A 23,691-nucleotide genomic window follows, 5' to 3' on the forward strand; every position below is an offset into this window, starting at 1 on the left:
GATGGACAGGGAGGCCTGGTGTGCTGTGGTTCATGGGGTCGCAAAGAGTCGGACACGACTGAGCGACTGAACTGAACTGAACTGAACTGAAGAATCAGGTTTGTGCTTATTTGAGACAAGAGGTATTTATGACGGAGCCCCCAAGTGTAACAGATTGCTGGGGCTTACGTTCCGAACACCCACTTTTGGATAATGCTTCACTCTGAAAGCACTGCTCTGTGACTTGCTTTCCTCTTGGGTAAAATCTGAACCGTAATAGTACCTGCTCTCACTGTGTTGTTGCAGTGATTCAGTGAGCTAATACAAGTCACGCATGTAGCGAGCACACCACCGATGGTGGCTCTTGCTTCCGTTGTTCTTATTAATTTCAACCCAGTGGGAAGGAGTCGGGCTTGGCAGCAGATGACCTTGATTCATTTCCAGCCTCCCCCATTTCCCATCTGTGTGACTTCAAGCCATTGACCCTCTCCGAGGCTCCATGGCCCCATCTGTGAATCAGAAATAACAGTGCTTACCTCACTGGAAGTTGTGAGGGTTAAATGGACTGTGAAATGCCTGGCGCAGTGGTTGACATATAATAGGTATTCAACAAATGTCTGTTTTCACCCCTGGAGCGTTTGCTGCACACTCGGCTTCTCCATCAGGGTTAGAATCCAAAAAGGCAAAGGATTCTGTGCTGAGAGATGTTGACGGGCTGCTCTCTCCCACCTAGGGAGCTTTCACAAAGCAGCAGCAGGTGGAAGATGTCTAAGTGTATCCATTTCACAGCAGGTAAGTCAAGGCAGCATAGTGAGAGAGGTTCACAGCTTCTGAAGAGGCCCTCAGGCCAAAAACCGTGGCTGCTTAGGCTAAACTGGCTACCAAGACGTGCAGCTAAAGATGCCATGAGCAGCAAGCCCTACCTTTATGAGGATCTGGTCTTTGAACCCGCTGAGGGAAATGGCACTGACCTTCCCATTTGGAAATGAACCAGGGATTCAGCTTATAAGTCATTCTGTAATGATTCTGTGCACCCAGGATTGCGCCATAGTAATGCCCCAAGGATGGGGGACAGGTAAGCGAGGACTCCATTAAAGGAGGTGCAGAAGGGCAGCAGCAGTAGCTACGTGACTCTCTAAACCTTGACTCTGGCAAGGCCTCAGGGAAGGATAGAACTCCATCCCTGGTTGCTATGGCTGTCTGGTTGTCACTTTCCAAAATACAGGCAGAGGCGATCCAGAAATGGTTCCCTCATCAGGATTCCTCTTCTGAATGAACAAGGAACTTCTGGGTTTCAAGCTCCATCTGGGGCACCTTTCAGATTTCATGTTAGGTCACCAGATCCTTCCTCCTCCTCCTTAGACCATCTGTGTGTTTACTGAGTCCGGACACTGATTAAGCAGACAGTAGGTACGGAAAGAGGATGGTAGGATGGCAGGACAGGGGCATCCCAGGTGCCTGGAGTGAAGAGGAAGGTGCCAGCTCAGGGAGGGAAAAGGAGTCTTGGAGGACAGGCAGGTGGTCTGGGCAGAAAGAGCCCGAAACCAGCACGAGGGTATGGCAGCCATGGCAACGCTGTTTGGACTGCTGTACCTCACAAATGGAAGCAGGGCGCCTCACCAGGACCAGACCCGGCAGCTTCTCCCCAGCTGGAGGGCGGCGTGGGGACCCCCGAGGACGAGGCATATGTACCTGGATTCAAACCCCAGCTCCACCAGAACGAGGACATAGGTGTCCCTCAGCAAGCGTCTTCTCTGCATCTCAGTTTGATTGCTGGAAAATGGGACTGTCCCTACCTCATATAGCCCCAAACACATAGGTTTTCATAATGAGAATAAGACACGCTATGTGCCCAGCACAGATACTAACCCACAGACAGAGTTCAATCAATGTTCATTTATCTTTGCTTCACTGCCATCAGGTCAGTTCAGTTCAGTTCAGTCGCTCAGTCGTGTCCAACCCTTTGCGACCCCATGAATCACAGCACACCAGGCCTCCCTGTCCATCACCAACTCCCGGAGTTCACTCAAACTCATGTCCATCGAGTCGGTGATGCCATCCAGCCATCTCATTCTCTGTCGTCCCCGTCTCCTCCCACCCCCAATCCCTCCTAGTATCAGACTCTTCCAGTGAGTCAACTCTTTGCATGAGGTGGCCAAAGTATTGGAGTTTCAGCTTTAGCATCAGTCCTTCCAATGAACACCCAGGATTGATCTCCTTTAGAATGGACTGGTTGGACCTCCTTGCAGTCCAAGGGACTCTCACCAAATGTGGCAACACATTCTTAGCCTCATAAATTATGTTTGCTTTATTCAGTATTTACACAAGAACCCGGGCTAAGAATCTGCCTGCCAATGCAGGAGATGCAAGAGATGCAGGTTTGATCCCTGGGTTGGAAGAGCCCCTGGAGAAGGGCATGGCAACCCAGTTCAGTATTCTTGCCTGGAGGCTCCCATGGACAGAGGAGCCTGGCGGGCTACAGTCCATGGGGTCACAAAGAGTCAGACACAACTGAAGCAACACAGCACATGCCTATGAGAATTAGTGTGTTCCAATTAGGATTATTTCTCCAACCTGACTCTGAGCAAAGTAACTGTTCTGTCCCAGGTTCTCTGAACCCCCAGGTTCCCAGTGCTAACCAGGATGGTTCTGACAAGGCCTGACCACTCAGTTGTCTTTGAGTCACCAGTAACTCTAGTTAATAGTTAGCATCTCATCTGTGGCCATGTCATCTATGAAAAGTAACAGATACCAAAGTGAGCACTGCTGACTGTCTACCACGTGCCGGGGAGATGCCATGGTGGACTCCAAAAGGAAGGGACAAAGAATCGTACCTGAGGTTCTTGTTCAATATTCCCAAAGCTAAAAAGTGTGCTTGAAAGATAGACATGCACTTTAAAAAGAGCAGGCTGGAGCAGTAACCATGAGAGTTCAAATAAACAACACCAAGCCCAGGCGGGGTGGTAGGAAAAGAAATCGTGGGCTTTTGAAGCAGACTGACTTAGGTTTGAATCCCAATTCTGCATCTACCAGTAAGGCATCTGGGGCAGGCAGGCTTCCCTGGTGGTTCAGTGGTAAAGAATCCACCTGCCAATGCAGGAGACCTGGGTTCAATCCCTGGGTTGGGAAAGAAAAGGAAATGGTAACCCACTCCAGTATTCTTGCCTGGAAAATCCCATGGACAGAGGGACCTGGCGGGCTACAGTCCATGGGGTCGCAAAAGAGTCTGACATGACTTAGTGACTAAACAACAACAGCAATCCTGGGGTGGGGTGGGGATGGATGCCTCAGTTTATAAATCTGTCAAATGGAGAACGTACTCCCTAAGTGCTGTGATGATTAGATGATACGGTGAATGCCTGGCACACTGAGAGTGCTCATTTAGCTGTTACTTTCCTTCCTCTTTCTTTTTCTCATTTCCACTTCTCTTCTAGCTCACTGACATTATTTTATTTGTGACTGACTTTGAATGAGGAGCGGATGACTTCTATCTGCCTATTGGTGATCACAGCCTTCTGCACATGTAAGTGTTCTACCATCAATTCAATGCTTGTGCAAAAACTTTCAGTGGCTTATCATTTCTTAAACAAGAATAACAGGACATCTCGACTTCCCGGTATGGTATCCCAAGCCTTCCACCAGGAGGCCTCGACCTTTCAACACTCTTCCGCTGCAATGTTCACCTAGTGGTACCCACCAGGATGCTGGATGGATGATTCATGTTGAGCTAATATTTGTATATGGTGTGAGGAAGGGGTCTAACTTCAAGTTTTTGTATGTGGATCTCCAGTTGTCCCAGTACCATTTGCTGAAAAGATGACTCTATTTCTGAGTCTCAATCACCTCATCCCTAAAATGAGCTTGAGAAGGTAATTCCACTGCTGGGCATATACCCTGAGGAAACCAGCACTGAAAAAGACACATGTACCCAATGCTCATTGCAGCACTATTTACAATAGCTGACATGGAAGCAACCTAGATGTCCATTGGCAGATGAATGGATAAGGAAGATGTGATACATATACACAATACAATATTACTCAGCCATAAAAAGGAACACATTTGAGTCAGGTCTAATTCGGTGGCTGAACCTAGGGCCTGTTGTACAGACTGAAGACAAAAAGAGAAAGACAAATACCATATACTAACACATATACATGGAATCTAGAAAGATGGTACCAACAATTCTGCATGCAGGGCAGCAAAGGAGACACAGAGGTCAAGAACAGTCTTTTGGACTTGGTGGGAAAAGGCGAGGGTGGGATGATTTGAGAGAAGAGCATTGAAACATACAGAAGGCAATGGCAACCCACTCCAGGAATCTTGCCTGGAGAAGTCCATGAACAGAGGAGCCTGGCAGGCTACAGTCCATGGGGTTGCAAAGAGTCAGGCATGACAGAGCAACTATCACTCACACTCACTCACTCAAACATATACATTACTATCTGTAAAATGGGCAACCGGGGCAAGTGTGATGTATGACACAGGGCACTTAAAGCAGGTGCTCCATGATAAGCTGGATGGATGAGAAGGGGAAGGAGGTGGAGGGGTTTCAGGATGGAGGGGACACATGTATGCCTATGGCCGAGTCATACTGATGTGTGGCAGAAACCGTCCCAGCATTGTAAAGTAATTATCCTCCAGTTAAAATAATTAATTAAAGACTGCCGTGTGAGAAAAGATCACTGCTGCCAACATTCAAGGAGACAGAAAGAAAAGAGTGTGCTGTGGGCGGGGAGTGGGGTGGTCCCTGGCACACAGCAGTCAGCCGATGCCTACAACTGAAGACACGAAGAACAGGTTAGCAGGTATTGAGACAGCGGTCGTTCTCACTTCCCCTGGACCACAGGCGCTCCTTAAAGACTGGTCATGGCTGCAGCCCCACGCTCTTGTCACGAGAGCCTGTGCCATCCTCAGGACAGCGGTGCCCAACCCCCCCCTTCCCAAGAACCCCTCTTCTGACTGGCCCCGATCACCTTCTTGTCTCCATTTCCCTTTTTCCTCCCTCACATTCTATCTTAATTTTGCGTTAAATGTTCTTCGTCTTAATTAATCAACTACAGTTTTGCTAGCCCACTCAAACCTTTTTGGGCAAGGTGGTGGGAAGGCATGAATGAACAAATCAGTCAAACAAAGAAAAGGCCCCTCATTTAAAGCCAGAACAGTGAGGCCCCGAACTAAAGGGACGGGCAGGCCGCCCCAGCTGGAGGGGACAGAAGTGGGCCTGCGTGAGGCTCCCTCCAGCCCAGCGCGCTCTGCACACACACACCCCACTCCCCCTCCCACCCCGGAGCAAGAGCAAGCCTTTGAAATCACATCTCCCTCCTCCACCGTGTTTGCAACACCTCCCAATTTAGTTTTCTCTCTGAATTTCATTAGTGTCCCATTTGCCTCGTCTTCCTGATCTCTGAGGCAGGCGTTAAGCAGGGGGAGACTCAGCTGGCAACAAGGGCTCCTGCCTCCTGACTGCGGGTGAGGGCAGGAGGAGGAGGAGAGGCCCTTGGGACGGCGTTTCTGGTCAACGCAGCTCAGCCCAGTGAACTGTTACTGGACGCCACCTGTGCGCCAGGCACCGGGGGCCCCCAGAGGAGGATCTGAGCTTGCCCTGGAAACCCTGGGCTCAGGGGGATGGAGGAACAGTGCCTGGGTGATGTGCTGCAGGGGGGCGGCCCCCTGGGCTGGCAGAGTGAGTGGGAGTGAGGGGGTGAGGGCGGGGAAGAGGGGAGTGGGGACCTTCCCGGAAGAGGGGCCCACACACATAAAGGCAGGATGCGGAGGACAGAAGAGTGTGCGGAGTTGCGCTATGGAATCGTTCGGTCAGTTGTGTGTTTAGTCATTTAGCCATCCAGTGCGTATTTCCTGAGTGCCTGCTACACTCCAGGCAGTGTTCCAGACATCAGAACCCCGCCGAACCAACACAGGGTAACCTCCTGCCTTCATGGAGCTTATACTCCAACGGGGGAAGAGCAGAAAACAGACAGACTTGCAGAGTAATATACAGTGTGCCTGGTGGAGATAAATGCTAAGCAGGAACGTCAAGGGAAGGCGGGCACAGGAAGACCTGGAGGGCGAGGCCTGCCTTCCCTTCTCACCGCCTCCATGTCCACCGTGCTTGCACCACGGGGCCCCAGCTGCAGCTTGAACAGCAAACACACCGCTTTGCTGATTCAGCCCCATCTATGCTCTGCTCACTTGGATGGTGACCTGGAGGTCGGTTCCCTCTGCTGGAAGAGTTCTCTCCAAGACTGGAAAAGGGATTCAACGCCTTATGCTTTGAGGGGGGAATGTGTTTATGGTTCAAGGACAAGCACGGGAGCCCCTGTGTGTCCACGGGAGCATGAGCGAGGGATAAACAGAGATGGGGTAGGAGGGGGCAGGGGCTGACTCAGGTGAGTCCTGGGGGGTCAGGGTGAGGTCTGTGACCTTTCCTCTGCATGAGCTGGGGAGCCATGAGTGAACTGTGAGCAGATCAGATCTGTTCCCTCGCCCGGGAGGGAATGGTGGCAGCACAGTCCCCCGAGCAGGCCACTGCAAGAATCCAGGTCCGAGAGGGTGGCTCAGGCCAGGGAGGCGGCAGAGGAGCTGGTCACAGGTGCTGAGGAGGGGAGAAAAGTGATGGAGTCAGGGCAAATGCTGCACTAAGTGTGAGTGGAAGGACAGGGGGAAACGAGACAGGACGGAAAAGGAGGGACATTCTAGACAGAAGACTTCCCCAGTGCCACGGCTGAGATTCAACCCCATCCGGCCGGGCTCAGGTCATGCTCCTGAGGTTCCTGCAATTCCTCGTCTGTCTCAAGGCACGTGGGTTCAGCGAGCCTTGCTCTGGGCCCAGGTCTCCGGGCAGCATCAACATAGGAATGAGAGACCCCGTCTCTGGGCTCCAAGGGGCCCCTCTGTCAGAGCTGAGAGCTGCATTCACATGTGACACTGTAGGATGTTCGGGGAACCAGTGGGAGAGAGGCCCGGGATGGGGGGATTTATGGGAGGAAGAGGAGAACACCTTTCTTGGGTTGAGATACAGTGAGGGATGAGATTTAACTTTTAATTTTAACATTCACGTCCTCCTTACAAGTGAGCCTGGATGGGGCAGAAGAGTTCACCTGCAGCCCAGTCATCTTCCCTTGCTGAATGAACCTCAGTTTTCTTATCTTCAGTTCAGTTCCGTTCAGTCGCTCAGTCGTGTCCGACTCTTCGTGGCCGCGTGGACTGCAGCACGCCCGGCCTCCCTGTCCATCACTGACTCCCGGAGTTCACTCAAACTCATGTCCATTGAGTCGGTGATGCCATCCAACCATCTCATCCTCTGTCATCCCCTTCTCCTCCCACTTTCAATCTTTCCAAGCATCAGGGTCTTTTCAAATGAGTCAGTTCTTCTCATCAGGTGGCCAAAGTATTGGAGTTTCAGCTTCAGCATCAGTCCTTCCAATGAATATTCAGGACTGATTTCCTTTAGGTTGGACTAGTTGAATCTCCTTGCTGTCCAAGGGGCTCTCAAGATGGAATTATAAGAACTACCTCTTGGGGTTGCGGCTGTTTGATGAGATGCATCAATCAAGTACTTGGCACAATGCCTCAATAAATGTCACCCCATTTAATCTGTCCCTGTCTATAAAAAGCAAAAATCTTAATAGGTGTGTTCTCAGAGAACTATGGCTTCCCAGGTGGTACCAGTGGTAAAGAATCTGCTGGCCAATGCAGGAGATATAAGAGACATGGCTTCCATCCCTGGGTCAGGAAGATCCCCTGGAGAAGAGAATGGCTAACCATTCCAGTATTCTTGCCTGGTAAATCCCACAGACAGAGAAGCCTGGCGGGCTACAGTCCATGGGGTTGCAAGAGTTGGACACAACTGACTTGACTTAGCATGTACAGAAAACCACTGTGTCTCCACTGGCAAACATTTATCCCAGCTTGTAGTTACAGACATTCACCAGGCTGAGAGCAGAGGCTACATCTGTTTTTGTTCCCTGTTATATTCCCAGAGCCTAGCGTGGTGTTGGGTCTACTGTCAATATACAATATGTTTTTGCTGAATTGGTAAATAAATGATGGAATCTAAGGTTATATATGATCTAGGCTCTGGTGCTTTTTAGCTGGGAGACCTCAGAAAATTAATGTCTCTGGGTTAAAAAAAAAATACTGATAATCTCTTTAGAATGTGGCAATATCACTAGTTCTGAACATGAGTTATTTGGTTGGAACACCAGATTAAAGGGCTTCCTAGGAGGAGAAGGAAATGGCAGCCCCCTCCAGTGTTCTTGCCTGGAGAATCCCACGGACGGGGGAGCCTGGTAGGCTATAGTCCATGGGGTCAAAAAGAGTCAGACACGACTGAGCGACTTCACTTTAGGTGGCGCTAGTGATAAAGAACCGATCTATCAATACAGGAGACATAGGGATGCGGGCTCGATCCCTGAGTCAGGAAGATCCCCTGGAGAAGGAAATGGCAACCTACTCCAGTGTTCTTGCTTAGAGAATCCCCATGGACAGAGTAGGCTGGTGGGCTACAAGTCTACAGGCTTGCAAAGAGATGAACACAACTGAGGTGCCTTAGAACACACACACACCAGATTAAAAAACTATAGAAATGTAACAAACAAAAACATTGTCTCTCAGTTTTCTTATCTGTAAAATAGAACTCATAATATATGGTAGAGGCAGTTACCGCCCATCAAATATCTATATTTCCCAGAGCCCTAGAAACTGGGTAAGACCACATGATTAGTTCTGGCCCACAGGCTGTGCCACTTTTGAGCCAAAGCATTTAAGAGCCAGCGCTTAACCTTCCGCCATCTCTTCCCCTGATGTGGAGACCAAGGTGGCCCCTTGTTCCAGGGGCCATACGTAAAACATGGCAGAGCCGTCATCAGCCTGACCCCTGAATCATGGGGGAGAGCCCTCCACCCTTCGGTTAGATAGGCAGCATGAGCAAGAGATAAACCCACTGAGATTCCGGAGTTCATTCGTTACTGCAGCATAACTGAGCCTAGAAAGACTCAGGCTTCTACCCAGCACGATCGTCCACAAAGTAAGAAGAGGAGCTTGGTTCAGTTTGTTGTTCTTATTCAGTTGTGTCTGACTCTTTGTGACCCCATGGACTGCAGCGTGCCAGCTTTCCCTATCCTTCACACCTTCTGGAGTTTGCTCAAACTCGCATCCATTGAGTTGATGACACCATCCAACCATCTCAGGCTCATCCCCTGGGTCCTGACCTTTCCCCCGATTCTGTAGCCTTCCTGATGAGCCAGGCTCCATTCATGACTCTCCCTTTCTCTCTGCCATGTTCCTTCTCCAGCTTGAAACATCCCTCTACTCACTCCCCATCCCCAGGTGTATTCTGGTTTTGCCATTGCACAGCAATACCAGAAAAGCCCCTGGAAAGCCATTTTGGCCAGTGGGACCTGGCCTGTGGACCACCTGTCTTCTGGGCAGCCACCCACACACTTCCTCCTACCTTATTCTCAACTACGCCTCCTATTCCACTCCAACTCAGCTTGAAATGTAACCAGCAAACTCTGGACCCTGCCCTTGGTGCCTTGGGCCCCGGGATGACTGTCAAGGCCGTTGCAACCTCTGTGCACCTGGATATGCACCGTGCTTCCTGGGTGCCAGCTCTCCGGTCATACCTGGCTGGATGCCTGGCCCTTGCCCGCCCTGTTTGCCCACCAAGCTGGCACTGGCTTGGCTTCCAGCAGCCACCAATCCCACCACTGCATCTGCTCTCCAAGAAGGCCAACTCTACCCTGGCCTGACCTGTCCTCTCCCTAGGCAGCGTAGTTGGCAAAAGCCTTCAACCTGTTGTCAGATTCTAAGACGCCATTTCTCATCAAGACCATAGGTTTGCAGTTGATGACCCAGAAAATCAGAACTGACAAGGGACTGACCTGGCTCCATGTCAGCACGTTCTGAAGAGTCAGCAGTGTCCGTGGGCCCTGAAGCCCTGTCTCCAGGGCCATCAGATCCTGGAGGATGGGATGGGATCCTTCCTGTTGAGGCAGAGAACGGAGATTCTAGTGAGTGTGGTGGCAAGGTGTCCTTGACCCCATCTCACAGGTCTCTCACCAGCAAATGTGCACCGGTGGGGAGAGGGGACTGGTTCCTGGTCCCCCAGGCATGAAGAAAAGCAAGTGGGGTCTCAAACGCCCTGGGAATCCTGCACAACACCCTGTCTGCAACCTTTCTTTCTTCTCCCGTCTCATCTGGCCTTGTGGGACAGCCACTGTTGACACACGCTTCCTCAAGCTTACCAAACCCTTGCAGGGTCAGAACTGCAGATCAGCCCTCTTTACGAGCCTGGCAAAGGCAGCTTGGTGTAGAGTAGACACCTAGTGTTCTGTGAAGTGACTGTGCTGTGATGGAAGCAGGGAGGAAGGAGAGGGCGGAGCATGTGGCCAAGGCACCGGCCTCTGCAGCAGTTCTATCATTGATTCACTGGGCAAATAAATACACCACTTAGTGTCCTGCCTATAGAATGGCCCCATCCTCCCTGCGATATGTCATCTGGGAGTCACATGGGCAAAGCTCTTTACACCTAAGAGTCTAGCTCTGGTCCACTTGTTTATCACTCTGCAACCTCTAGCAAATCACTTCCCCTCCTTGAGCATTTGTCTGAAAGAGAAAAACTCTGAGCTAGGCTACATGTAAGATTCTTTATGCCCCCAGAATTCTATGATGATGTTGATTCATCTCCACACATCCAGGGCCCAAAGAGGTATCTGTTCACAATAAAGCTTTGTGAAATGAATAAAAGAAAATTCCATCTCACTCCAAGGAAGAGTGACAAGAAGGCCAAAGGTTTTAAGCCATTTATGGGAGATCACTGCAAGAGGAGGAGCTGGGATTTGAACACAGCTCCTCGTAGACTCAAGACTTCAAGTACACTTGAGGCCTCTGTACTTTTCCTGCACCAACTACCGTACTCACCCACTGAAGACACTACAAAGTGCCTTATTATATGAAAGACACACTAAGCTAAAAGACAGTGCACAAAGGATACATTCAGGCATCTGAAGTACAAAGTCATTGTTTGAGAAATTCCCTGAATACATATTTGCCAAATATACCTAGGAGCCTAGCTAAGAAGATGTTATTGCCTATTAGAAGGTGAGGAATTACTGGTAATCTTCATTAAGACAAAATTCCCCTAAGTGTGAAATTTTGCTAGCTTCATCTGCATTTCCTGTTTCTTTACTGTAAATTCTCATTTTTCTAAACAGAGTGACTGTATCGGGTGGGAACATTCACCAGGCTCTGCCCAAGTGTGGAGTACCCTTCCCTCAGGGCTCAGGCTCCCAAACGCTGCCAGGTAGAATCAGCAAGACGAAGTTTGGAGGTAAACTAGAAAAGTCCTTGTAAATTGTACTATATTCATTAAAAAAACAGGCAGTAATCACAGGAAATGTCTATCATTTTATGTATCTCAAATGAACGGTAATGGTTACTGTGACCTTAATTTCTATTTACTATGCCTTGTTCATTACAAGTTTACCCTCCAAAGTTTCAAGGGGAGCAGGAAATTGTTTTGCTGTGACGATGGATGTGGTTAGAGGCCGTTCCTCTTGTGTGTGGCCCTCTTCCCCCGTGCCCAGTGCCTTGTGGATTTTAGGACTCAGTGTTGTTGGCTTGGCCCGCAAGGGACACACTGCGGTCCTAATCGTATCCAGCGACTTGGATGAAGCACTTAGTGTCTTTCTCAAACCCGACTCCTTTGTCCAGGTCACACAATGTCATGCTGCCTCCAGAGCTAGTACTTGCCCGAGCTAGTACTTGGGACCTTTATCTGATCCCTCCATCTTGAAGAAGCTGCAGAACTACAGGTTTATTTCTATTCCACCTTCATCTTTGCCAAGCTTCCAGGGAAAACCTCTTCTTTTCTTCATTTTACATTTTCAGTTTGTATCCCCGAATTCCCTTTTTCAAAGTAAAGTCATCACTTGGTACATGCAGGATGATTAGTTTCAGGATCCCTCATGGATACCAAATTCCATGGATGCTCAAGTGCCTTACATAAAATGGTATAGGATTTGCATGTAACCTACACATACCCTCCCATCTACATGAAATCATCTCTAGATCACTTACAATACCTAACACAAGGTAAATGATATGTTCAGTTCAGTCCAGTCACTCAGTCGTGTCCGACACAATGTAAATGCTATATAAATAGTTGCTGGTAGGGCAAAGTCAAGTTTAGTTTTGGGAACTTTCTAGAGACTTTTTTTTCCCCTAGAATATTTTCAATCTTTGGTTGGTTGAATTCACAGACGTGGAACCCGTGGATATAAAGGGCTGGCTGTACCTCCAATAAGTACCACAAGACAGTTAATGAAACCAAAATACCCAAGGATTGACCAAAGGCTTTAGGGTTTCCCTGGTAGCTCAGACAGTAAAGAATCTGTCTGTAATGCAGGATACCCGGGTTCGATCCCTGGGGTGGGAAGTTCCCCTGGAGAAGGAAATGGCAACCCACTTCAATATTCTTGCCTGGAGAATCCCATGGACAGAGGAGCCTGGCAGGTTATAGTCCATGGGGCTGCAAAGAGTCGGACACAACCGAGTGACTAACATTTTCCCCTTCATGTACTAGCAGTTTATGAAGGGAAATGCAGTTAGGACTGGATGAGCGTGTTCATTCCTTCACTTGCTCACTCGCTCACTCCCACTCGGAGTGTTAGGTGTGATTCAGGACACACTGAGGACTCAGAAGCCGTGCCCTCAGGGGACTCACAGGGTGATAAGGAAAATAAGACAACAGGGCTGCAAGTAAGGGGAATGCTTGGCAGTCTGGGAGGTGGAAACAGAAAAACAAATCAGTCAGAGGAGGGAGGAACAGAGAGGCCATGTCGGCAGACAAACCAGGGAGCACTGACTGGACAGCATGCCATCCATGCCCAGCTGGGCACCGGGGACAGTGCTGGGGGGACTGGCATGGGGACAGGGCGGGGCACTCGTGTGAGGGAGTGAAGGCACGGGAGGGGAAAGTGTGGATGAAGAATGAGTGAGGACTGCGTGGAGGGAAGCGGAAGACACCTGACAGATGACACGGGCCCCAAGACGCAGGGCCCTGAACGTCAAAACAGAGAAGGCGGCCATCATTCACTGAGTAATAGAGCCACCGAGGGCTTTTGAGCAGAGATGTGACATAATTAGAGGTGTGTTGCAGGAAGATGGATTTGGCAAGCTTGCACAGCATGGATCGGAAGGGGAGGAAGCTAATTGTGTGCCAGACACTGGGCAATGTTCGAGGCTGGTAAATATTTGATTTCAGTTAACCTTCTCAACAACCATAGGAAACAAGCCTATTCCTTCCAGACTTGCAGATGAGAAAACGAGGCTTCAGGGAATTCCAGCAGCTTGCCCCTAATTCCCCAGCTAGGAAGTGCAGCAGATGAGATCTGGATCCAGTTCTTTCCTTTCCCAGGTGAGCCTTAAAGCGCGCTGTGACCCGTGAAGACACTTGTACACTGGACAGCCCGGTACACCTTCTGCTCCCAGCGTACCTCCTGCCTGCCCTAGGAAGTGGGTGAGGGGAAGCAGGATGGTTTCCTGGGCTGCCTTTTGAGAGGCTAAGATGGAATTAAGTGCCAAGCGCCTTTGTTCCTGTTAGCTTTCCCCTGTGCGTGCATACGTGCTAAGTTGATTCAGATCTGTCTGCCTCTTTGTGATCCCATGGGTGGTAGCCCGCCAGGCTCCTTTGTCTGTGGGATTCTCCAGGCAAGAATGGAGTGGGCTGCCATTTCCTTCTCGAGGGGAATCTTCCCCGACCCAGGGAACAAACCCGTGTCTCTTACATCTCCTTCATTGGCAGGCAGGTTCTTTACCTCTAGCGCCACCTGGGAAGCCTCCAGCTTTCCCCCAGGTGACCAATCTAGAAGATAAGATAATACCTTGAGTTGCCTCCCAAACAACATGGACTACAGTCTCTTGCAGAGAATTCCAAAAGTAGCAGGGGACCACCTTATTCTCTTGTTCGTTCGTCCGTTCGTTCCGTCGCTCAGTCGTGTCCGACTCTTTGCGACCCGCTTGGACTGTACATGGGATTCTCCAGGCAAGAATACTGGAGTGGGTTACCGTTTCCTTCTCCAGGGGCTCTTCCCGACCCAGGGATCAAACCCGGGTCAATGCTAACTTCTGTCAGCTAAGTTTAACAGGGGCAGCGGACCAGAAACCCAGGGAAACACATTTGAATACCCAGGCCTTCTCTGCTGGGCCATGGAGAATGTCAGTGAGGAGCCCAGAGTCTCTGGGCTGACGTCACTGTTTGGGAGGACTGGTTGGGGGACTCAGTGCACTCCATCTGGATTGGCGCACCTGCAGCCTGGAGAGAACGGTCATGAATCACTCCCATCAAGATGCCTGCTGTGAAAACATTTTTCCCCAAGGGAAAAAAGATTTCCTCATTCTAAATATGGGACACGATGATGGCTGTGGTATACACTGGACAATCCAGGGTGTAGGTTTTCTTCAGGGAAGCCTGGCACAGTGGCAAGAGCAGGGAGTTAGGAAGCAAATAGGTTGGGTCTTAATCACACCCTCCAACTGCCCCAGGTTACTGGCTATACCCATGGGGGCTTGGGCAAACCACTTAGCTCCTTGTGCGTGCATGCTAAGTTGCTTCAGTCGTGTCCAACTCTTTGTGACCCTATGAACTTAGCCCACAAGGCTCTTATGTCCATGGGATTCTCCTGGCAAGAACAATGGAATAGGCTGCTGTGTCCTACTCCAGGGGATCTTCTTAACAGAGATTGAATTTTAAGTTTCCTCATTATTAAACGGGAAAGATAATAATGACTTAGAGAAACTGAGTGCCAGGCCCTGGGCACATACATGAGAATGTGTAATAATTTCTTCTCATCTTTTTATGGTCAACATTTTGGCTATGCCCTGCCAGTGAGGTTGTTTTCACAAATTTACCAACTGAAGTCATGGATTTTTGGAGGAAAAAATGCTGCAACTATAGCAGTTTGTTAATATCCTTGACCTAGTGCTTATTGAGCTTCCCTGGTGGCTCAGATGGTTTTAAAAAAAAAAATCTGTCTGCAATGCAGGAGAACCAGGTTTGATCCCTGAGTTGGGAAGATCCCCTGGAGAAAGGAATGGCTACCCACTCCAGTATTCTTTTTTTTCCCACTCCAGTATTCTTGCCTGGAAAATTCCATAGACAGATGGGCCTGGCGGGTTACAGTCCATAGGGTCGAAAAGAGTCAGACACAACTGAGCAACTAACACTTCCAGCACTTATTACCAGCATCTTGGAATTGTCAGCATATCTTTCTCCTCCACCATACTGAGACCTTCTTGAAGAGGGTGACCACTGTGGCTTCAATTCTGGGCACACAGATATCCCTTTCTACCTCACTTCCCTGCAAACAGACACATCCAAACAGACCACAGAGTCTATGGTTCTTCTGGAGTTTTATTTTCTCAGCCTGGTTTGAATAGTAACTTCTAAGCAACACCTTCAAGAACAAATCCAATCCTCTGAAAACCATCTCATTAGCATGGAATCATTTAGCATGGGACGCTTCACTTTGATACTCTGCTAAGAGCTTTCGTTTCTAATCCAAGACAATTATATGTGCCAACATATTCAATAACATCTTAATAATACCAAACCTCCCAGGTCTCCGGACAGAATCAGATCAGGACGAGAGAGTTGGGGTCTAATAGGACACAAGAACAGCACATGGCAGAGAAGGATAAAACTGGGTTCAAACCCTGGCTTGCGCAGCTGGGACAGCCTTGCGTGGTGCCTGGGACAGGGATACATGCTCAGCAAGGGATCATCCCTTTCTCTTCCTCTGGCTCCAGAGAAAAGCAAAGTCATGAAACTTGTTTCAAGCGAACAGGGAGGGAAGAGACAATTCACCATGTTCCTGAGTCCACTTACAATAAGGATTTTTTTATTTTTTAATTTCTTAAGCTTTTCCCCCTGAGGACTGGAGGAAGTGGGTTATTTCATTTTAATTATGGCAGCTGCAGCTGCTTGCTTGTGAACCCAAAGACCAATTTTCAGATCAAAAAGAAAAACACATACACATCCCCACAGACAAACTCACCCAGAGCATCAACTACATACGTGAAGGACACCTCCTTCAGAAGCACATAGGTGGGGATGGGCGCGGAGAAATCTGGGCCGTCCTGCTGGAGACACTCAGATCCAGGTGGAGATCCCTGGAGGTGCTTCCTCCTGCTTCCCTCCCACCTGGCTTCCTCTCTGCCCCCAGCAGCCCATGAGCCACAGGGCAGCGTAAAGGAATGTTTCGTGTCCGGCAGCTGTGCACTTTTAATGCACGTGGGGGAAATAAAGGCAGCAGATGGTTTTCTGTAGCCTTCCTGTGGATTTTTCACTAGGCATCCTCACTCAGGAAGGCCTGAGTTTGTTTTTGTTTTTTTTTTACAGGTCCTCCATGTGTCCAGAGAGCCAGCCCCAGACTTGTGGGAGTGAGGATCTCTCGTGCAGGGATGATGCGTGGAGCTCACTTGCCATTTTCTGGCTCACGGGCTGTATCCAGGTTTCCACTCAGTGTTCTCTTGTGAGGTTCTTCTCCCGTGAACTCCCCAGCGGCTCTCAGGGTTAGCCATGGCAGGCAATGGCGCGCGAATCCTCCCCAGGTGAGCAGCCCAAATTCGCAACACGCGCAGGTGTCTCTTTCAGAGGATTGCGGAGGAGCCATGGTAACGCAGGGACGTTTGTCAGGGAGGAGACTGGATGCAGCAGGAGGGGCATCAGCGTTCACCTGCCGGTGAGTAAGATGAGAGAGGCTGAGCTCTCACCAGAGAAGGACCATGTGCTGCCGGGGATACAAGAGAACTCTGCCTGGAAAACTTATAGAAGGAAGCATTGCGCAGGGGTGGGGCAGAGGAGTTAACTGTTCTCTGGTGCCACGAAGCAACCTGAGGACCTTAGTGGAGTCAGTGGAAAGTTTTCTGTTTTCTGAACCTTTTCTTGGGTCGGGCCAAAGAGTGCTTTTTGGCCTGACCCAATACTTCACTGATGCTCTTCTTTAAGCCCTTCCAGCACAGCATCAAAAATTTTGCAATTTGAACGTGTGCAACAAATGCTCACTCTTGTTCTCAACCACCTGAGCGCTCCCAGACCCCCAGGCCTCTGGTCAGCTTTGTCATCAGCCTGTAAAGCCTCTGCCTCCTTCAGGAGCCAGTTCTGAGGCTGGCATTTCCACAAAGCCACTGCGAGAGACGCGGGTTCAGTCCCTGGGTTGGGAAGATCCCCTGGAGAAGGGAATGGCAACACACTTCAGTATTCTTGCCTGGAGATTTCCATGGACAGAGGAGCCTGGCAGGCTACAGTCCATGGGGCCGCAAAGAGTCAGACACGACTGAGCACACATACATACTCCTGTTGTGTCTCACAACTAACTGCACTGCCATGCCAAAGAGCCACCAGACCTGGTGTCTCTACCATGAAACCCTGCCCTGACCTCTGTGCAGTTCCAGTGCTCCCCAGTTCCTTCCTTCACATGACCGGAAGGCCACTTGCTCTTCCTAAGATGCAAGCCTGGCCTGAAATGTTTGCCGGTGCCTCACTGTCTTGGGGACAGAATCCAAAGCTCTCCCTAGAAGACGCACTGCTCTTCACGCCCAGCCTGGCCACGTCTCCTGCCTGGTCCCTGCCACTCTCCCCTCAGATCCGCCATGCTGCAGTCGAGTGAAGTCAAGTGAAAGTCGCTCAGTCGTGTCCAATTCTTTGGGACGCCATGGACTATACAGTCCATGGAATTCTCCAGGCCAGAATACTGGAGTGAGTAGCTGTTTCCTTCTCCAGGGGATCTTCCCAACCCAGGGATCGAACCCAGGTCTCCGGCATAGAGGGCGGATTCTTTACCAGCTGAGCCACAAGGGAAGCCCAAGAATACCTGAGTGGGTAGCCTCTCCCTTCTGGAGGGGATCTTCGGACCCAGGGATTGAACCGGGGTCTCCTGCATTTAAGGAGATTCTTTACCAACTGAGCTATGAGGGAAGCCCAAACCCAAGTGTTTGCAACCCTCGCTGTCTTCCGGTTGTGGCTCCTTAGCAAGGAAGGCCCCGGAGTGCGCCTTCACGAGCTGGCTGTGCAGCGCCCCGTCTTATTCTGGGGAAGCGTCTCGCTGCTGCTGGGACCCGCTTTTCCCGCTGTGATCCTGTGGGGCGTGAGCGTCATCGCCGCTGTTCGGCAGCCCTTTCTGGTGCACTGCCTTCCAGGCGCGGGTGGGTGGCGACCGCGAGAGGTTCCTTCACTAACTGAGGCCGGTGGGTGTGAGCACAGGTGGGCCACTTGCAGGTAGAAGATTTAACTGCCAGCGCGGCACTCTGCAGAGCTCTTTCATTCTGGCGCGGATCACGGAGATCGGGGCAGTTGGGGTGATTTTTCAGCCTGGGTCCCTGGGGGACCTCAGAGCTAATACCCCTCCCCACCCCAGCCCTCCTTCGCCCCATGGTGAACGTGAGTGAACCCTTTGCTATAAACCATTTTGATCTGGTGATGATGTGTTCAGTTCAGTTCAGTTCAGTCACTCAGTCGTGTCCGACTCTTTGCGACCCCATGAATCACAGCACGCCAGGCCTCCCTGTCCATCACCAACTCCCGGGGTTCACCCAAACTCATGTCCATCGAGTTGGTGATGCCATCCAGCCATCTCATTCTCTGTCGTCCCCTTCTCCTCCCGCCCCCAATCCCTCCCAGCATCAAGTCTTTTCCAGTGAGTCAACTCTTCTCATGAGGTGGCCAAAGTATTGGAGTTGCAGCTTTAGCATCAGTCCTTCCAATGAACATCCAGGATCGATCTCCTCTAGAATGGACTGGATGGATCTCCCTGCAGTCCAGGGGACTCTCAAGAGTCTTCTCCAGCACCACAGTTCAAAAGCATCAATTCTTCAGCGATCAGCTTTCTTCACAGTCCAACTCTCACATCCATACATGACCACAGGAAAAACCATAGCCTTTAGGAGCCTTAATAAAGCCAGATTAACCACAGTTCTGGGGGGTGGGGTCGGGGAGATCAGAACCTGATCAAAGCTGAGTCAGTTGGAATTCTTCCCTGGGATTTCTGAAAACAGGAAGTGAAAAGGAATGTGGTCTCTAGCTATGATGAGTCTAAGATGTAAAAACTCACTAGCTATCAATGAAGACCCAGTGCAGCCAAAATAAACATTAATAAATTTAAAAATGCACTAGCTATTAATGGCCGTGTGAGCGTTATGGGCTGAATTGTGTCCTCCTCCACAAAAGGTATGTCAGTGTCCTAATCCCTCATACCTGAGAATGGAAACTTACTTGGAGATAGTCTCTTGGCAGAGGTAATCGAGTTAAAATGAGGTCACTGGGGTGGGCTCTCATCCGATATGGCTTGTGTCCTAAAAAAAGTGGGGTGGTGGAGATTTGGACACAGAGAAGATGGGAGTTATGCTGCCACAAGCCAAGAACTACCAGCGGCAGGACAGAGGCAGGGCCTTCCCTTCAGAGAGAACACAGTCCTTCTGATTGCTTGATATGGGACTTTTAGCCTCCAGAACTGTGAGACAGGGCATTTCCGTTGTTTTAGCCTCTCAGTTGGTGTGCTTGGTTATGAGAACCCTGCAAACTTAACATGGAAAAAACAGAGCTAAGGTTTGCAGGGAGAGAAAGAAGCTCACAAGTAGGAGAAATGGCCAGAGGAGCAAAAAGAAACAGAACAAATCTGAACAGAATTAAAACTGTGAACCAGATTCTGCTGCATCTCCATGTGTCTCTGGCTGCGAGTTCAACCTTGGATCTGAGGAGGTGATAGTAAAAGTCCCTCTGTTTTGAGTGAGTTCTGAGGTTTCCATCACTTTGAAGCAAGAGTCCTAACCAGCACTGTTATTCATATTTAATAGTTATCATTAATGCTAGGAAAAGGAAAACAATGCAGACGGCTCCAAGTGGTGCCAGATCAGTGATGGATGGACAAGCAAGCCATGGCTTCCAAACACTGTCCAAACATGTCCCAGGAGGAGACAAGTTCCCCTCCTGTCTGGGTACAACTGCTTTCATACGTTCACACAGTTTAATCCTCTTGGTGTTTTTGTAATCCAGTAATGGCCAGACTAAAATTTGAAACGGATTTTCTTCTGCACAGTTATCCCTTTCTTCCCAATCCAAACACAACTGCGTGCCTGGCCCCTTGAAATGCTCCAAAACAAAACAAGTCCAGCCCAAGTCCCTCATCTTGTTTCATGTTATTTTCTTGGCTGCACAAACTTAGGGCCCTTTGTTTCTTTTGCTCTGCCCTCGGATGCTTCCTGTCCACATTCCCCTCTGCGTGTGCTCCTACGTCAGCAGCAAGGGCTCCAAGCTAGCCCAGGAGAGAGACAGTCAGAGGGAAGGCAGCCTGGAAAGGATTCACCGCACAGACAAGAGCTGAGGTCCCTGAAGCAACTCACCCGCCCTCTGGAATCCCCAGTGCACACAGGCCCTCCAGGGCAGAATGTGGCTGCATAGCGGGGGTCTGGCCTATGAGTTTGGTCTTGTAGAATAGAAGATAATTGTTCAAGCTGTCCTTGAGCCTCCAGGCTCCATTGTAAGAATAAGCAGAACCAGTCTACCTTGATGATCCCACAAAAAAAGAGAGGCATTGCTCTTCTGTAAAGGACCAGGGACAGCAATTATCCACATGAGCAAGATTTGATGACTACAGATATTATGGAGTTCAGCGCTCCCACCCCAAAGTAATAGAGGATTCTGTTTTTTTTCTCTTCCCTCATCTGTTCAATCCAGGAGAGCATACAGAAATATGATGCCTGTATCATGCTGCCAGCTGTCTTCATGAGAGAAATTAGCAAAAAGCAGCTATCTGGAAGGGATGAGGGCCAACTCAGCCTTGAACAAAGAGGGTGGGAGGGTGGAGACTGTGCATTTGCTCTCAGGCCCCTTCCCCACACTTGCAACTCCATCTCGTGGAGAACCACAGTGCTCAGAATCCTTTGCTCTCTGGCTTCTGGGCAGGTGGGCTTGTGAATGGAGGACCACAGCCAGAAGGCTGGAGGTGAGAAGTGGAGAGAAGAAGCGAGGGTATCTGTCCCTCTCTTGCTTGTCTTAGCATCCTTGGCAGTGGCCACATATCGGTTGCCTCAGGTCCTGACAGGCACTCTATACAATAATTCTATCTCCTGCTGGATTGTCTCAGCTTTGCGACTCTAGAAACATCACCTTCTCTCATTGCCCCTCCAGGTCTAGGAGAGATAGTGGTTGCTTCTTGTTGTTGATCTCTGGACTGACTCAATTTGTACCGTTTATCTTCTCAGCTGCTTCATTAACTGTGAAGCCAACTCCCTGTATTAAATTCCCTCTGCTGAAATATGTTGGTTTCCACTTCCCCGCCTAGACTCTGATGGATAGAGGTGCTAAGAAAGAATCTGCAGGTGGAAGTGCCCCTCTGCAGCCTTGGGGACAATGACTGCATGAAGACTCTCAGTGCTCAGGCTGTGATAGGGAGCTGCTGCAGAACTGAGCATGTAGTCAAGCCCAGGAGGGAATAAGTGATTGGGAAGGGACCTGTTACACATCTGGAAGAAGAAGGTGGTCAAATGTCTGTTTTCCGCCCATCCCCCCCCATGAATTTAATCAGGTTTAATGTGACTTCCTTTATCAATTGGTAAGCTAATATGAGAAAAGTCAATTACTAATGCAAAGGATGCCAAGGAGCTTAGTTGTGAAGCTTCAGAATCGTTTGGAAGGTTAGGGTGTCCAGCATCTCTGTAGGGAAGCTAGGAGTTAAACAAAACTAAGACAGACCAAGAAAGACATCTCTTAGCAGATTCAATGAGATGTTTGAGACTTAAGGTGATGTAGCTGGATCTTTGGAGAAGGAAATGGCAACCCACTCCAGTGTTCTTGCCTGGAGAATCCCAGGGACGGGGGAGCCTGGTGGGCTTCCATCTATGGGGTCACACAGAGTCGGACACGACTGAAGTGACTTAGCAGCAGCAGCAGCTGGATCTTGTTTCTATTGATATCTACAGCTGTTAAGGGTTATCACGGGTCATTCCAGACTCAGAGGGGAGAAGCCATGCTTTATTGAGAGAAGATGGGGAGAGAGATAAAACAGAATATTTTGGGGACTGCTGAGAGACAGAGCATTCTTTGTCACTAAAGAAGAATTTAGATGTGAAAAGTATACATATGAGATGGCTGGATGGCATCTCCTACTCGATGGACATGAGTTTGAGTAAGCTCCGGGAGTTGGTGATGGACAGGGAGGCCTGGTGTGCTGTAGTCCATGGGGTCGCAGAGAGTCGGACACGACTGAGGGACTGAACTGAGCTGACTGTAAGTCTACAGACACAGTCAGACCCAGGCACGGACAGCAGGAGACAACGGAGAAGAGCGCCCCAGGAATGGAGGGATGATGGGTCTGCTTTGCAGGCACTCCACATGAGCCAGCCCCTTAGGACAGGCAGGTTTCCTAGTAGAGGCCACCTTCCCACAGTTGGAGCAGGGGGTCTGGTCCCTGATGCACTGGCTTTCTGCTTTGGCTCAGGCCCTTTGTTACAGGTGGCCTTTTACTGACTGATCCAAGTGTCCCAGACCAATGTCCCTCACAGGAAGGACCCCCAGGTGTGGAACAGCAGGATTGTTAATGAACTGCCACATGCCTCACCTCCCTGAAAACCTCTGTTGGTCCTGGATGGGGGAAAAAAAGCAGTATTGGGGCTTCAGTACAGAGGTGGTCTCAACCTCAGCATCCCTAGCTTCCCCAACCCCATGTGCCCACCTACACAGACACATGTACTTGTTTCCATGTTGGTGAAGCTGAAGACATTTGTGGGGGGAGAAACTGAATTGGAAAAGAACCAATCCTTCCAGAGATAAGAAAACCCAAGTAAATCTCAGGGTTACAAAGGTTTTCCCACTTTAACTGTTTCCATGTTATCATGTCTATTTTTTTAAATAAAATATATTTTAGGAGAGTTTTGGGTTACAGAAAAATTGCAAACATAGTACAGAGAGTTCCCTATACACCCTGCCTCTATTTTCCCCATGATTGACATCTCATAGTATGTTTTTTGGTCACAGGTAATGAGTTTGAGTGAACTCCGGGAGTTGGTGATGGACAGGGAGGCCTGGCGTGCTGTGATTCATAGGGTCGCAAAGAGTTGGACACGACTGAGCGACTGAATTGAACTGAACTGAACTGAACTGAATGAACCAATATTGATACATTATTATCAACTGGTGCTTAGTTGCTCAGTTTTGTCTTTGTCACCCCATAGAATGTAGCCTGCCAGGGTCCTTTGTTGATGGAATTCTCCAGGCTGAATACTGGAGAATACTGGAGTAGGTAGGGACCTTCCCAATCCAGGGAGTAAACCCAGGTCTCCTGCATTGCAGGCAGATTCTTTACCATCTGAGCCCCCAGGGAAGTCCCTATTATTGACTGAAGTCTATAGTTTATTCAAATGTCCTTCAGTTCAGTCCAGTTCAGTCGCTCAGTCGTGTCCGACGCTTTGCGACCCCATGAACCACAGCACGCCAGGCCTCCCTGTCCATCACCAACTCCCGGAGTTCACTCAAACTCATGTCCATCGAGTCGGTAGCATTTCCCTAATGTCTCTTTTGTTTCAGGATCCCACGAAGGACACTATATGGGATCCTGAAACAAGTCATCATGTGTTCTTAGGAGCTTCTTGGCTATGATGTTTTCTCAGACTTTTTTTGTTTATGATGATCTTGACACTTTGGGGAGTACTGGAAAA

At 49.6% G+C, this 23,691-nt stretch overlaps 1 protein-coding gene across 1 annotated transcript in view; it reads right to left on the reverse strand.

Annotated features, from left to right (window-relative positions):
• TENM4 (teneurin transmembrane protein 4) overlaps positions 1 to 23,691 on the reverse strand; it is a 787,800-nt gene that overhangs the window by 565,963 nt on the left and 198,146 nt on the right. Inside the window, exon 3 of the mRNA XM_055416091.2 lies at positions 9,864 to 9,965. Within this exon, the coding sequence (XP_055272066.2) occupies positions 9,864 to 9,873 (10 nt within the window). The 5' untranslated portion in view covers positions 9,874 to 9,965. The remainder of the gene's footprint in view (positions 1 to 9,863; positions 9,966 to 23,691) is intronic.

The sequence above is a fragment of the Moschus berezovskii genome, chromosome 25 (assembly GCF_049115385.1).
Source record: "Moschus berezovskii isolate FMDL1 chromosome 25, NW_MosBer_1.0, whole genome shotgun sequence".
Classification (NCBI taxonomy): domain Eukaryota; kingdom Metazoa; phylum Chordata; class Mammalia; order Artiodactyla; family Moschidae; genus Moschus; species Moschus berezovskii.